This window comes from Salvelinus sp. IW2-2015, linkage group LG16, assembly GCF_002910315.2.
Source record: "Salvelinus sp. IW2-2015 linkage group LG16, ASM291031v2, whole genome shotgun sequence".
Taxonomy (NCBI): Eukaryota; Metazoa; Chordata; class Actinopteri; order Salmoniformes; family Salmonidae; genus Salvelinus; species Salvelinus sp. IW2-2015.
In genome coordinates this window covers 35399064-35414291 of record NC_036856.1, presented here as the reverse complement: position 1 = coordinate 35414291, position 15228 = coordinate 35399064, and the positions used below count along the sequence as shown (strand labels likewise).

The window sequence follows — 15228 nt, the reverse complement described above, 5'->3', positions numbered from 1 at the left end:
GAGGTATGTAGCCCAGTCTGACTCTTGAAGTTTGCGGTGTTCTTATTGTGTTAGTACCATTGCATCATATAATGTAGACATAGAGGCATAGGTGCTCTACAGGTTAGCATATGTTCCCTATATATTTATGACAGCTGAGGTTGAGAGACAATAGACATCGTGTCACCTTTATTTGCAGAATAGAATACTCCAAAACATTGTGATAAATAAACATAGGCTATATAGTGTTTCGGGCTAATATGAAAACATAAACCCACTAACAGTCCCGCTCTTAGAGGTTGATCATAAGCGATCATTCAATAAAGTAAAGTTGCCACTTACTCYTTAGATAACTGTCCATTTGACCCAGGTGAAACAGGGATGCGTCTCCAATTCGTTTTTTTTGGAACATGGGACCAAAAGGGCCGCAAAATCCCCTTGGTTGCAAAAGCAAACTAACTGCTCCTCATCATCATTACGTTCCTCCATTTTTGTTGGGGCTGTGGTCCAGCTACTGCTACAGCACCAGTCTGTGTTGATCCTGGGGATGGGTTGGGGCTGTGGTCCAGATACTGCTGTAACACCAGTCTGTGTTGATCCTGGGGATGGGTTGGGGCTGTGGTCCAGTACGCTGCAGCACCAGATCTGTGTTGATCCTGGGATGGGTTGGGGCTGTGGTCCAGTTACCTGCAGCACCAGTCTGTGTTGATCCTGGGGATGGGTTGGGGCTGTGGTCCAGCTACTGCTGCAGCACCGTCTGTGTTGATCCTGGGGATGGTTGGGGCTGTGGTCCAGCTACTGCTGCAGCACCAGTCTGTGTTGATCCTGGGGATGGGTTGGGCTGTGGTCCAGCTACTGCTGAGCACCAGTCTGTGTTCGATCCTGGGATGGGTTGGGGCTGTGGTCCAGCTACTGCTGCAGCACCAGTCTGTGTTGATCCTGGGGATGGGTTGGGGCTGTGGTCCACTACTGCTGTAACACCGGTCTGTGTTGATCCTGGGGATGGTTTGGGGCTGTGGTCCAGTACTGCTGCAGCACCAGTCTGTGTTGATCCTGGGGATGGTTGGGTCTGTGGTCCAGCTACTGCTGTACACCAGTCTGTGTTGATCCTGGGGATGGGTTGGGTCTGTGGTCCAGCTACTGCTGAACACCAGTCTGTGTTGATCCTGGGGATGGTTGGGCTGTGGTCCAGCTACTGCTGTAACACCCAGTCTGTGTTGATCCTGGGGATGGGTTGGGGCTGTGGTCCAGCTACTGCGCACACCAGTCGTGTCGATCCTGGGGTGGGTTGGGCTGTGGTCCAGCTATGCTGTACACACCAGTCTGTGTCGATCCTGGGATGGGTTGGAGCTGTGGTCCAGCTACTGCTGTAACCCACTCTGTGTTGATCCTGGGGATGGGTTGAGCTGTGGTCCAGCTACTGTTGCAAGCACCAGTCTGTGTTGATCCTGGGATGGGTTGGGGCTGTGGCCAGCTACTGCTGCAGCACCGGTCTGTGTTGATCCTGGGATGGTTGGGGCTGTAGTCCAGCTACTGCTACAGCACCAGTCTGTGTTGATCCTGGGATGGGTTGGGGTGTGGTCCAGCTACTGCTGCAGCACCAGTCTGTGTTGATCCTGGGGATGGGTTGGGGCTGTGTCCACGCTACTGCTGCAGCACCAGTCTGTGTTGATCCTGGGGATGGGTTGGGGCTTGTGGTCCAGCAACTGCTGCAGCACCAGTCTGTGTTGATCCTGGGGATGGGTTGGGGCTGTATCCAGCTACTGCTGCAGCACCAGTCTGTGTTGATCCTGGGGGATGGGTTGGGGCTGTGGTCCAGCTACTGCTGCAGCTTCGGTGTCTAGAGGGGCTGCGGCCATCTGAAGCTCACTTTGCCTAAATTCTTCGTCTGCATACTCACACTCCAAACAATACAGTTTGACGAGACCATCAGCGCCCCTCAAGTAGTTTTCTTCATCACTCGCGAGTATTTAGTCATCAGACATATTTGTAACTTGTTGTTTATTTATATAACTAATGTGTAACAATGTCTTCACCTCCAAAAAAACMTGCATCTGTGAATAAGGGCCTAACGTGCAGTTTCTACACTTTCAATAAAACAATGAATTTGTCCCRACTTCGCAGATTTCTGAATCATGAATTCACTGGTAACGGAGCAGAGGGAGGCCTGCATCCAGCAATGTCACGAGTCACGTGACCCATTTTTTGCAGCTGTTTCAGTACAGCACTACAGTGAGAGAGAAGGGGGAAAGATGGCAAACTCCACTGAACTAGTTTCAATGTATGGAATCACTTGGGAGTTTCTGGATTTTGGGTAAACTTCTCCTTAAAGTACAGTGGTGGAAAAAGTACTAACTTGTTATACTTGAGTACAAGTAAAAAGTTAAAGTTAATGCTATGCATCAAAACTTATTATATTAAGCAAAGCAGACGGCATAATGTTCTTGTTTTTTTAATTTACGGACAGCAAGGCACACATTCCAACACACAGACATCATTTACAAACGCAGTATTTGTGTTTAGTGAGTCCACCGGATCAGAGGCAGTAGGAATGATTGATAGGTGTGTGAATTGTACGACATTGCTGTCCTGGCTGAGCATTCGAAATGTAACGAGTACATTTGGGTGTCAGGGAAAATGTATGGAGTAAAAAGGTACATATTTTCTTTAGGAATGTAGTGAAGTAAAAGTTGTCAACAAATATAAATACTAAAGTAATGATACCAAAAAAAAGGACTAGTGATACTTTCAAGTATTTTTGCTTAAGTACTTTACACCACTGCTTTTGACCATTGGTCATTTTGACCAGAGGTCTATGGGCAATATGGTGCCATTTGTGGGATCTCTTTTTGTGAGGGCTGGGGGGGATCGTCTGGGGCTGGGGGGAGAGTCGAGATCTTCAACTGATTGAAGTGCTCCCCCTCCCTGACAAAGCACTATGCTGTCGTACAGTGRTGACTAAAATACTTCAGCACTTTAATTCCTTTATTATCCTCCTGTGGAGGTGCTATACTGTATAGCCTACAGCTGGTCCAMACATGGGTCGAATTAAAGCCCCTTAGCAATGGAGACTGTCGCCTATGTAGATTATAAGAAACTGAAATCATATCAAATCAAAGTTTATTTGTCACGTGCGCTGATTACAACAGGTTTAGACCTTACAGTGAAATGCTTACTTACAGGCTCTAACCAACAGTGCAATTTTTAAGTGTTTTGTATTGTTAATTTAACCCTTATAATTAGTTATGAAGATATCTTGTTAACTACTGTAGGCTGTTAAAATACGTTATTAGAAATAGATATGTGAATATTTTCGTATAGAATAGAATCCTGTGTAGGATATCCAGTGGGCTATCATCACATCAGCCTATTCATCATGAATGTATATTTTCTGACAAATATTACTGCTTTGTAAATAAATAACTATGAATCAGGCAATCAGGCGATCATTTAGTCACCTACTGCCGGCATGGTATTGTCAGGATTGGCTTGGAGCTTGGAGCCAGCATAAAGCCGGAAAGGACCCTTTAACTCAACCGGGACTGGCAGCCAGAGCAACCGTGGATGTTCGGTGTAGTGAATGCGGACCTGATGACAGCGTCCTGCTCTTGATATCCCGGAGAGAAAAAAATCAGGGAGAGACYGTGCTGGAACTACTAACACATATCTGGTGGATTATTTCTAAGAATATATCTGAGATTTATCGTCCAGAATATGTGCATTCACGCCATTCAGTAGCTGTTTTTGTCTTTTTTAAATGTAATTCTCAAATCCACGGCGCAGTGCTCATGAGATGAGCRTACTGGGTGGCTATAAGAAAAAGCCATGCAGTTATGATGGCTATGAATCTTTACAGTTGGTCGATAGCAGCGGAGGCTTCAATAACGGAGGAGGGAGACGCAGCGGAATCGGTGGAGGCTTGGTATCAGCAGCAACCCTAGGAGGACCGAAGGCAGGCCCACTGCGGGAGAACGACTGCAGCACCATGGACAGCTCAGGTAAGCGGTGGGTCTCCATGGGAAGCGGTGTGGCTCACGCGCAGCAAGCAAGGCCAAGCTGGAGATAATGCCGATCTGTTGCATGCGAGGCAGAGCACGCCTGTCGCTGTGTGATACTCCCTGAAATATATTTAATTTGAATAAGATCAGTGTAAATAGGTTAAAATAGATTATCTAGAAATTTCTGTCTTAGTGTTTCCGTGCATTGCATCATGTAATCGTGGTGTCTCCTTATATTGTAGCCTATATTGTTCTGATTTCATTTTTATTTTGTGTGAGTAGAGCTGATCTCATCATAGCAGTGAATAGCAGTAATCTCATGTTAAGTCTTTTATTAAGCTACCAATATTTTAATAAAACTTAAATTAACGTAATTGAACATGCACACATTATGATTAGCTTTTGGAGAAGTCATTAGCCTAGTGGGTCTACATAGTCCCTATCAATCATCCTGATGTGGTGTAGCCCTAAGACTTGATTAACAGTGACAGTAATAGACAGCTTGACAATAGCTAACATGGCAACAACAAAAAAACACTAACCCAATAATACTCTATCCTTCCTTGTGCCTTTTGAAGAAGTGTATGTAGGGAATTTCCTGCATACAGTTGTCTGTATGTCATGTGGCCATTGGAGAGTTAAAAAGCCACAGTTCATTGTCAGTGAGTGAGTGGTAGTGTTGTGAACAGGGATATATCAACCAGGGCCCATATTCACAAAACACATCTTAGCAAAATTTAAGAAGCTTCTTAAGAAAAAAAATAAGTTCATAAAGTAGTTTAAGTGCAATTCCTCAATTGCACTCCTCTATCTTAAGATTGAATGATTTTCTTAAGAACTTCCCAAATATCTTCTTACAAATCGTCTTAAGATGATTGTTGCTAGGCAACCGTTTTAGCTAGCTATCTAGCTAGCAATGGCAATCATGTTAGCATATTTCTTACTGAGATTACTGTTCTAAACATGTTCTTGGGTTTAAAATAATCAGTACTGAAACTTTCAGAGGAAGTTTGTGAGTCAATTAAACAGTTCAATTGCTTTCATGAGCTTTTTCTCTCACTGCCCTGAGTTTAAGACAACGGTTTAGCTATTTTGGAATTAACAACATTTCCAATACATTTATTTTCAACAATCTAATTTGTGGTCCTCCTGAGTGGCGCAGCGGTCTAAGGCACTGCATCGCAGTGCTTGCTGCATCACTACAGATCCTGGCTTGATCCCAGGCTGTGTCGCAGCCGGCTGCGACCGGGAGACCCATGAGGCGGCGCACAATTGGCCAATCGTCATCCGGGTTTGGCTGGCCAGGTTGTCATTTGGCACATCGCGCTCTATCGACTCCTGTGGAGGGCCGAGCGCAATGCACGATGACACATCGCGCTCTATCGACTCCTGTGGAGGGCCAGGCGCAATGCACGATGACACATCGCGCTCTATCGACTCCTGTGGAGGGCCGGGCGCAATGCACGACGACACATCGCGGACAGATAGCCTTACATTCCCCTGCAAAATGTCTTGATAAACTTGGGAATTCATTTTTCCGTCGATGATAGCAAGCTGTCCAGGGCCTGAGGCAGAAAAGCAGCCCCAAACCATGATGCTCCCTCCACTATACTTTACAGTTGGGGTGAGGTTTTGATGTTGGTGTGCTGTGCCTTTTTTTCTCCACACATAGTGTTATGTGTTCCTTTCAAACAACTAGTTTCATCTGTCCACAGAATATTTTGCCAGTATGTGGAACATCCAGGTGCACTTTTGCAAACTTCAGACGTGCAGCAATGTTTTTTTTGGACAGCAGTGGCTTCTTCCYTGGTGTCCTCCCATGAACACCATTCTTGTTTAGTGTTTTARGTATCGTAGACTCYTCAACAGAGATGTTAGCATGATCCAGAGATTTCTGTAAGTCTTTAGCTGACACTAGGATTCTTCTTAACCTCATTGAGCATTCTGCGCTATGCTCTTGCAGTCATCTTTGCAGGACAGTAGCAACAGTGCTGAACTTTCTCCATTTATGGACAATTGGTCTTACCATGGACTGATGAACATCAAGGCTTTTAGAGATACTTTTGTAACTCTTTCCAGCTTTATGCAAGTCAACAATTCTCAATCTTAGGTCTTCTGATATCTTTTTTGTTTGAGGCATGGTTCACATCAGGCAATGCTTCTTGTGAATAGCAAACTCACATTTTGTGAGTGTTTTTTATTGGGCAAGGCAGCTCTAACCAACATCTCCAATCTCGTCTCATTGATTGGACTCCACGTTAGCTGACTCCTGACTCCAATTAGCTTTTGGAGAAGTCATTAGCCTAGGGGGTTCACATACTTTCCCCAACCTACGCTGTGAATGTTTAAATTATGTATTCAATATAAACAAGAAAAATACAATAATTTGTGTGTTATTAGTTTAAGCTATTAAGCTATTATTAATTTGTCTATTGTTGTGACTTAGATGAAGATCAGATCAAATTTGATAACCAATTTATGCAGAAATCCAGGTAATTACAAAGGGTTCACATACTTTTTCTRGCCACTGTAAATCTGAGACACTTCATTGAGTATGATATATCACATTTCGTCTGGTATGTATTCATTTGTGGAAGTCCTTTACCCATTTCGTATAATTTGTTACGAAAATGTAAAATATTTTATGAATTTGCAAAACGTATCACATGTTACGAATTTTAGCTAGGTGGCTAGGTGTGTAACATTAGCTAGCTCGTTAATATTAGCTAGGCTTGGGGTTAGGGTTAGGTTTAGGAGTTAGGTTAAAGTTAGGATTAGGGGAAGGGTAAGCTAAAAGGGTTAAGGTTAGGTGAAGAGTTAGCTAACATGCTAAGTAGTTGCAAAGTAGCAAAACAATTGTAAGTAGTTGAAAAGTTGCTAAATAGCTAAAATGCTATGTTGTCCATGATGAAATACGAACTCTCAACCTTTGGGTTGCTAGACGTTTGCATTATACGCCCACTCTCCTTTTGTTTTTGCCTTAAGTAACCATCTGTCTTATGAAACCATATCAAATGTAGCATATACCTAATGGAGTGTCTCAGATTTATGTATAGAATAATACGAAATGCTCTGAGACCAGGTTGGATATATCCACAGCTCACTGCAGTGCACTGAAAGACCTGGCCTTAGGTACTGGATCTATCTGAGCTGAGGGGAAGTGTACGATGGGGAGGGGAGAGGAGAGAGAAGGGAGGAGAGGGGAGGAGGGAGAGGGGGACATAGACATCTGAGTGTCAGGTGAGTCTGCCTGCGCTGGCTGGCTGGCTGTATGTGGTCTGTATCTCCTGCTCCCTCTGCTTCTCTGTGTGTCTGTGCAGTGTAGCTCAGTACACATCAGAGCTCTGCAGACTCCCATCTCCATCTGGTCAGTCGTGTTTGGCAGGCAAGCCAGCACACAAGCAGACTGAACGACTGACTGACCAGCAGACACAGAGGCAGACACAGAGGCAGACACAGAGGCAGACACAGAGGCAGACACAGAGGCAGACACCAGAGACAGGTGGATAGACATGTTGCAGCTAAGTAGTAGTGTTTGGTTAGTGGTTAGGGTCTGAGACTGCATTGGAGGTTTTCCCATTGTCTTCCCACATAGCAGAGTCTATGTTAGGGATAGGTAACGCTCTTCGTGGAGTGCTGCAGGTATTGTAGGATTTGTTCCAACTAGGCACCACATCTGCTAGCTAATTGATCAGTTCAGTGATTGCCTAAATTCACACACCTGGTCTTCCAGGTGATGCGCACTCCAGGACCAAGGTTGCCTACCCCCGGTCTATGTACTGTAAATCTCCAGTGTGTTTGAAAGGAATTGGTGAGACCACCAGGCACCATCAGCGCACCATCAGCTTAGCATCAGAAAATGTATTTATGTGAGAAATTTCCCATTGAAATGCAAACTTCCCCATCTCCCCAACTCCAGGGCAGCGCTCTTACATTAGAGCTGTTTTATTGACATTAAGTGAATAATAGATGGCTGGATGATTCACTTCAGTCCGCTGTAAATATTTAAGTCTTAAAGGAAAATTGTGCATCATACAGGGATGATTTCTGTATTTTGAAAGTTACATATCTTGGAAACTTGATTACTGACAAGCAAAACATTTTGGGACTTTGTCAACAATGGACTAATGAAAACAATGGCAAAATATAGTTTAGTATTGTGCATATCTGCTGCTATATCAATCATGTTTTGTGGGTGTGTATCTCCCACATAGTCAGTATTGATGCCAAGCTGCCTTCCCTTCCAGAACAGATTAATCATAGATCTTATCAGCAGCATCTATAATAAAGAGCTTAGAGCCTGTTTGTTGGGAAAGTTCCTGTTCCTGTTTGACCCACAATAGGTCACATGTCATACTGCAGTACAACCATGTCGTTTGTTCCTGCTGTCTGTCTGTCTGCTTGTCTGTCTGTCTGTCTGTCTGTCTGTCTGTCTCTGTCTTGTCTGTCATGTCTTTCTTCTGTCTGGTCGTCTGTCTGTCTGTCTGTTGTCTCTGTCTGTCTGTCTGTCTGTCTGTCTGTCTCTGCTCTGTCTGTCTTGTCTGTCTGTCTGTCTGTCTGTCTGTCTGTCCTGTCTGTCTGTGTCTGTCTGTCTGTCTGTCTGTCTGTCTGTCTGTCTGTCTGTCTGTCTGTCTGTCTGTCTGTCTGTTGTCTGTCTGTCTGTCTGTCTGTCTGTCTGTCTGTCGTCTGTCTGTCTGTCTGTCTGTCTGTCTGTCTGTCTGTCTGTCTGTCTGTCTGTCTGTCTGTCTGTCTGTCTGTCTGTCTGTCTGTCTGTCTGTCTGTCTGTCTGTCTGTCTGTCTGTCTGTCTGTCTGTCTGTCTGTCTGTCTGTCTGTCTCTGTCTGTCTGTCTGTCTGTCTGTCTGTCTGTTCTGTCTGTCGTCGTCTGTCTGTCTGTGCTGTCTGTCTGTCTGTCTCTCTTCTCTCTGTCTGTCTCCTGTCTCTCTGTCTGTCTGCTGTCTCATTCACCCTGCACCGGATAGAAGATATAAAGGATGAAGGTTGGGACTGTTGAAGGAGAGGAGAGGCACATTGAGACTGTGCTCGTATTGATCTCCCTGACCGGGGCCAAGTCTCTTTCTGGCCAGGGCTCTTTGACTGGCCTTTCTCTCACATCAGAGGTGCCTGACTGGAGCAGGGAGGATGGAAGGATGAACAGGAGGAGAGTGAGAGGGGGGCGTTTTGGTCGGGGTTCAGAGAGCAGTAACCTACTATAAGGGATGGCTGTGAGGAGGCTTTGAAGTGTTCCTCTAGCATTTAAAAGAGGGACAAGCGGACTGGTTAAATAGTCTGAAGGAGGATGCAAGTAATGTCCAAGAAGTACAATGAGTCTTAAAGCAACTGTCCAGTGAAAACCTCACTTTTAAAAGTTAATATTCTGTTAACTCATACCCAAATAATGTTGTTGACTCGTATTCGTGGCCAGCGCATAAATTGGAGGCAAAACACTTAAAAAACCTTACAAACTTGTCTCTCAATAGACTGTTTCAAAAATGTTTGCTATTTCTTGCATATATCCTGCCTCATTGCCTGAGCTGGCCAATCAGCAGTCTTTTAATGACCAGAATCACCCACACATTCTGTTGTTGGGTATGCCCACACCATTCCAACACAGAAAAGCTGCTTTTAACATATTTTAATGTATTTTCGAAAAAAGTATTTCACATTCTTATAATTACACTACATGACCAAAATCAAATCAAATCAAATGTATTTATATAGCCCTTCTTACATCAGCTGATATTCAAAGTGCTGTACAGAAACCCAGCCTAAAACCCCAAACAGCAAGCAATGCAGGGGCAGGGGTAGAAGCACGGTGCTAGGAAAAACTCCCTAGAAAGGCCAAAACCTAGGAAGAAACCTAGAGAGGAACCAGGCTATGAGGGGTGGCCAGTCCTCTTCTGGCTGTGCCGGGTGGAGATTATAACAYAACATGGCCAAGATGTTCAAATGTTCATAAATGACCAGCATGGTCAAATAATAATAATCACAGTAGTTGTCGAGGGTCCAACAGGTCAGCACCTCAGGAGTAAATGTCAGTTGGGTTTTCATAGCCGATCATTGAGAGTATCTCTACCGCTCCTGCTGTCTCTAGAGAGTTGAAAACAGCAGGTCTGGGACAGGTAGCATGTCCGGTGAACAGGTCAGGGTTCCATAGCCGGAACAGTTGAAACTGGAGTATGTGGACACCTGTTTGTCAAACATATCATTCGAAAATCATGGGCATTAATATGGAGTTGGTCCACCCTTTGCTACTATAACAGCCTKCACTCTTCTAGGAAGGCTTTCCACTAGATGTTGGAACATTGCTGTGGGTACTTGCTTCCATTCAGCCACAAAAACATTAGTGAGGTCGGGCACTGATGTTGGGCGATTAGACCTGGCTCGCAGTCGGTGTTGCAATTCATCCAAAAGGTGTTCGATGGGGTTGAGGTCAGAGCTCTGTGCTGGCCAGTCAAGTTCTTCCACACTGATCTTGACAAACCATTTTTGTGTGGGCCTCGCTTTGTGCACGGGGGCATTGTCATGCTGAAACAGGAAAGGACCTTCCCCAAACTGTTGCTACAAAGTTGGAAGCACAGCCGCGAAGTAATAGGCCAAACAAGTTCACAGAATGGGACCGCCGAGTGCTGAAACACGTAGCGTGTGAAAATCGCAACACTCACTACCGAGTTCCAAACTGCCTATMGAAGCATCGTCAGCACAATAACTGTTCGTTGGGAGCTTCATGAAATGGGTTTCCATGGCCGAGCTGCCGCACACAAGCCTAAGATCACCATGCACAATGCCAAGCATCGGCTGGAGTGGTGTAATGGCTTGCCGCCATTGGACTCTGGAGCAGTGGAAACGCATTCTCTGGAGTGATGAATCACGCTTCACCATCTGYCAGTCCGAACGACTAATCTGGGTTTGGTGGATAACAGGAGAATGCTACCTGCCCAATGTAAGATGGTGCCGACAGACATGGAAGCTCTTCTAGCTCCTAAGCAARTTTGCAGTATTTCGTTTTTTTGTGTGTTATATCTTACATTATTAGCCCACAATGTTATTTTGTGTAATTACATACAGATGGAAATAAATCTTGGATATCAGAACGGCGGTAACTCACCAGCATTATGACCAGGAATACGACTTTCCCGAATTGGATCCTTTGTTTTTACCCCGAGGGCAACTGAACTTATCCCAGAGGCTGCTCCAAGATGCTGCCGGCAGAGAAGAGGTATTCGGAATGGACTTCTAGTCTGACTCAGGAGACGTGCACACCATCCACCGCTTCCGAGGATATTACTCGCTAATGTTCAGTCTCTGGACAATAAAATAGACGAGCTCAGGCCGAGGAACTCCTTCCAGAGATACATCAGGGACTGTAACATACTCTGTTTCACCGAATCATGGCTCTCTAGGGATATACTGTCCCTGTCTATACAGCCAGCTGGGTTCTCAGTACATTGCGTAGACAGGAGTAAAGAACTCTCCGGGAAGAAGAAAGACGGTGGTGTATCTTTCATGATTAACTACTCATGGTGTGATTGTGATAACATACAGAAACTCAAGTCCTTTTGTTCACCCAAGCTAGAATACCTCACAATAAAATGCCGACCATGTTACCTCCCAAGATAATTATCTTTGGTAATAGTCACAGCCGTGTATATTCCCCCTCAAGCCGATACAACAACGGCCCTCAAGAAACTACACTGGACTTTATGCAAACTGGAAACCACAGATCCTGAGGCCGCATTTATTGTAGCTGGGGCAAATCAGATCACGACTCCATTTTGCTCCTCCCTTCCTATAGGCAGAAACTCAAACAGGAAGTACCCATGCTCAGGTCTATTCTGGTCTGACCAAATGGAATCCATGCTTCAAGATTGTTTTATTCACGCGGACTGAGACATGTTCCGGGTAGCCTCTGAGAATAACATTGACATATACACGGACACGGTGACTGAGTTCATCAGGAAGTGTATAGGGGATGTTGTTCGCACTGTGACTATTAAAACCTACCCAAACCAGAAACCATAAATAGACATACAGTTGAAGTTGGAAATTTACATACACTTAGGTTGGAGCCATTAAAACTCGTTTTTCAACCACTCCACAAATGTCTTGTTAACAAACTATAGTTTTGGCAAGTCAGTTAGGACATCTACTTTGTGCATGACATAAGTAATTTTTCAACAATTGTTTACAGACAGATTATTTCACTTATAATTCACTGTATCACAATTCTAGTGGGTCAGAAGTTACATACACAAAGTTGACTGTGCCTTTAAACAGCTTGGAAAATTCCAAAAATGATTCATGGCTTTAGAAGTTCTGATAGGCTAATTGACATCATTTGAGTCAATTGGAGGTGTACTTGTGGATGTATTTCAAGGCCTACCTTCAAACTCAGTGCCTCTTTGCTTGGCATTCATGGGAAAATCAAAAAAATCAGCCCAAAAATTGTAGACCTCCACAAGTCTGGTTCATCCTTGGGAGCAATTTCCAAATCGCTTGAATACCACGTTCATCTGTACAAACAATAGTACGCAAGTATAAACACCATGGGACCACGCAGCCGTCATACCGCTCAGGAAGGAGACGCGTTCTGTCTCCTAGAGATGCACGTACTTTGGTGCGAAAAGTGCAAATCAATCCAGAACAACAGCCAAAGGACCTTGTGAAGTGCTGGGGAACAGGTACAAAAGTATCTATATCCACAGGTCAAAGACGAGTCCTATATCGACATAACCTGAGAGGCCGCTCAGAGGAAGAAGCCCACTGCTCCAAAACCGCCATAAAAAAAGCCAGACTACGGTTTGCTACTGCCACATGGGGACAAAGATTTGTACTTTTGGTGAGAATGTTCCTTGTCTGATGAAACAAAAATATATTGTTTGGCATAAATGATCATCGTTAAGTTTGGAGGAAAAACGGGGGACGCTTGCAGAGCGAAGAACACCATCCCCAACCGTGAAGCACGGGGTGCAGCATCATGTGTGTGGGGATGCTTTGCTGCAGGAGGGGATGGTGCACATACGAAAATTAGATGGCTTCATGGGGGTAGGAAAATTATGTGGATATTATTGAAGCAACATCGGCAAGACATCAGTCAGGAAGTTAAGCTTGGTTGGCAAATGGGGTCTTCCAAATGGAGCAATGACCCCCAGCATACTTCCAAAGTATGTGGCAAATGGCCTTGAAGGACAACGAAGTCAAGGTATTGGAGGGCCATCATAAAAACCTGACCTCAATCCTTATATCAAATTTATCGGCGGAACTTCCTTGCAAGCAGGAAGCCTACAAACCTGACTCAGTATACACCAGCTCTATGAGAGGATGGCCAAAATTTCAACCAACCTTATTGTGGTAGTTGGGAAGCTACCAAAAGTTTGACCCAAGTTAAACAATTTAAAGGCAATGTTACCAAATAGTAATTGAGTGTATGTAAACTTCTGACCCACTGGGAATGTGATGAAAGAAATAAAAGCTGAAAGAAATAATTCTCTCTACTATTATTCTGACATTTCACATTCTTAAAATAATTGGTGATCCTAACTGACCTAAGACAGGGCATTTTTACTAGGATTAAATGTCAGGAATTGTGAAACTGAGTTTAAATGTATTTGGCTGTATATGTAAACTTCCGACTTCAGCTCTATGTGGCAGGGTCTAGAGACAATCACGGATTACAAAGGGAAAACCAGCCATGTCGCGGACACACGTCTTGCTTAACTAGAACTAGAACACACCGTTAGAACAAAGAATTWGAATTCTATCACACCCTTAGAATTATGAATTAGAACTCGATCACGCCCTTCATTTAGGATTTAGAATGCTGCGTTTACTCAACTTGGCTTTAAACACAAGCATATTCAGGTGGAATTGGAAATGATTCTGCCTGTCAGATACCAGACACCCCATAGGAGTGTTGGCAGTCTGAATTTAGAGTTGAAGGAGAAGAGGGAGAGACATATTTCTGCATCATCAGTGTGTAGGAGAAGGTTAGCAATCTCTCTCATTTAGCAGTGGCGTTTCCCAATGAGATTGCTGAATGAATCCTGTCAACAGTCTCAAGTGCCTGTGTCTCAAAAAGAGGCTTGCTGGCTATCACTCTCACTCTAACTGTGTGTGTCTGCATGCGTGCATTCCTTTGTGTGGTATGGTAAAGCTGTTTTCCCCACACAACTATCCCCCACACACACACACACCTTTTTCAGGACATAAAGGCAGCCCTCCATTTCAGTAGGAATTCCCACAAAATGTCCCTTTTACCATCATGATGGATTTACTGTCTTCTGAGACTCCATTAAATGTGTTGCAATCTAGTCAAAGGAATGCAGTCCCTAGATGCCAGAATGGAGCCCCTGCTCAGGCTTAATCACCCACTTGAAGCTCTCCTTTGCTTGATTGATAAGCTCTTAGATTTAAATTGCTCTGTAAAGACCATAGAGCTACAGCACTTGATAACTACTGTCAAAGACCTTCTATAGAGGAACACTGTGTGTGTTGAGGCTCTGAGGTTTGTGTTAGTGGTAGTAGTGATGGTGGTAGTTTTTATTTTTATTTAATAACCTTTATTTATCGAGGAAATCCAGGTGAGATCAGGAGACCTCTTTTTTAAAGGAGACCTGACCATGTCCTCCATCTCCAGATATGGACGCCAACAATGGAGGAGTGCTGCTGCTGGACATGGTGGAGGGCTGAGCTGGCAAGTAGTGATAATGGTAGTGGTGGTGGTAGAAGTGGTAGTGGTGGTAGTGATAGTAGTAGTGGTGGTGGTAGAAGTGGTAGTGGTGGTAGTGATAGTAGTAGTGGTGGTGGTAGTGATAGTAGTGGTGGTGGTGGTAGTGGTACTAGTTGTGGTGGTGGTGGTAGCGGCAGTGGGAGCTCGGTGCCATGTGCTTTGTACAGATGGATGGGATGGGGAAGGGAGGAGTGTGCTTAGACCAGGTTGCTGAGTCAGATATAGGACTTGGGTGAGGTCCAAGAGGAGTGCTTTCTCTTGAAGTAGCACAGTACCACAGTTGACTGCAGTTCTCTCTTTCTCGCTCTCTTTCTTGAACAGTTTATCAGTCCAGTTAGTGTGCTTGTTACTGTACATGTTGTATGTTGTCTCTGTGCCCATGTTGTTATATTTGTTTGTCTGTGCTGTACTGCATATAGTTGTCTCTACATGCATCTACATGTCTGTCCCCATCTGTCTCCTTTCCGTCTGACTCCGTCTGTCTCGCTCTGTCTCTGTCTGTCTCTGTCTGTCTCTGTCTGTCT

The 15228-nt window shown here is 44.5% G+C and overlaps 1 protein-coding gene across 1 annotated transcript in view; it reads left to right on the top strand.

The window, feature by feature from the left end:
• Positions 1 to 3486: 3486 nt before the first annotated feature.
• Positions 3487 to 15228, top strand: part of dnajc6 (DnaJ (Hsp40) homolog, subfamily C, member 6) — a 78176-nt gene continuing 66434 nt past the window's right edge. Inside the window, 1 exon segment of the mRNA XM_070447434.1 lies at positions 3487 to 3977. Within this exon segment, the coding sequence (XP_070303535.1) occupies positions 3773 to 3977 (205 nt within the window). The 5' untranslated portion in view covers positions 3487 to 3772.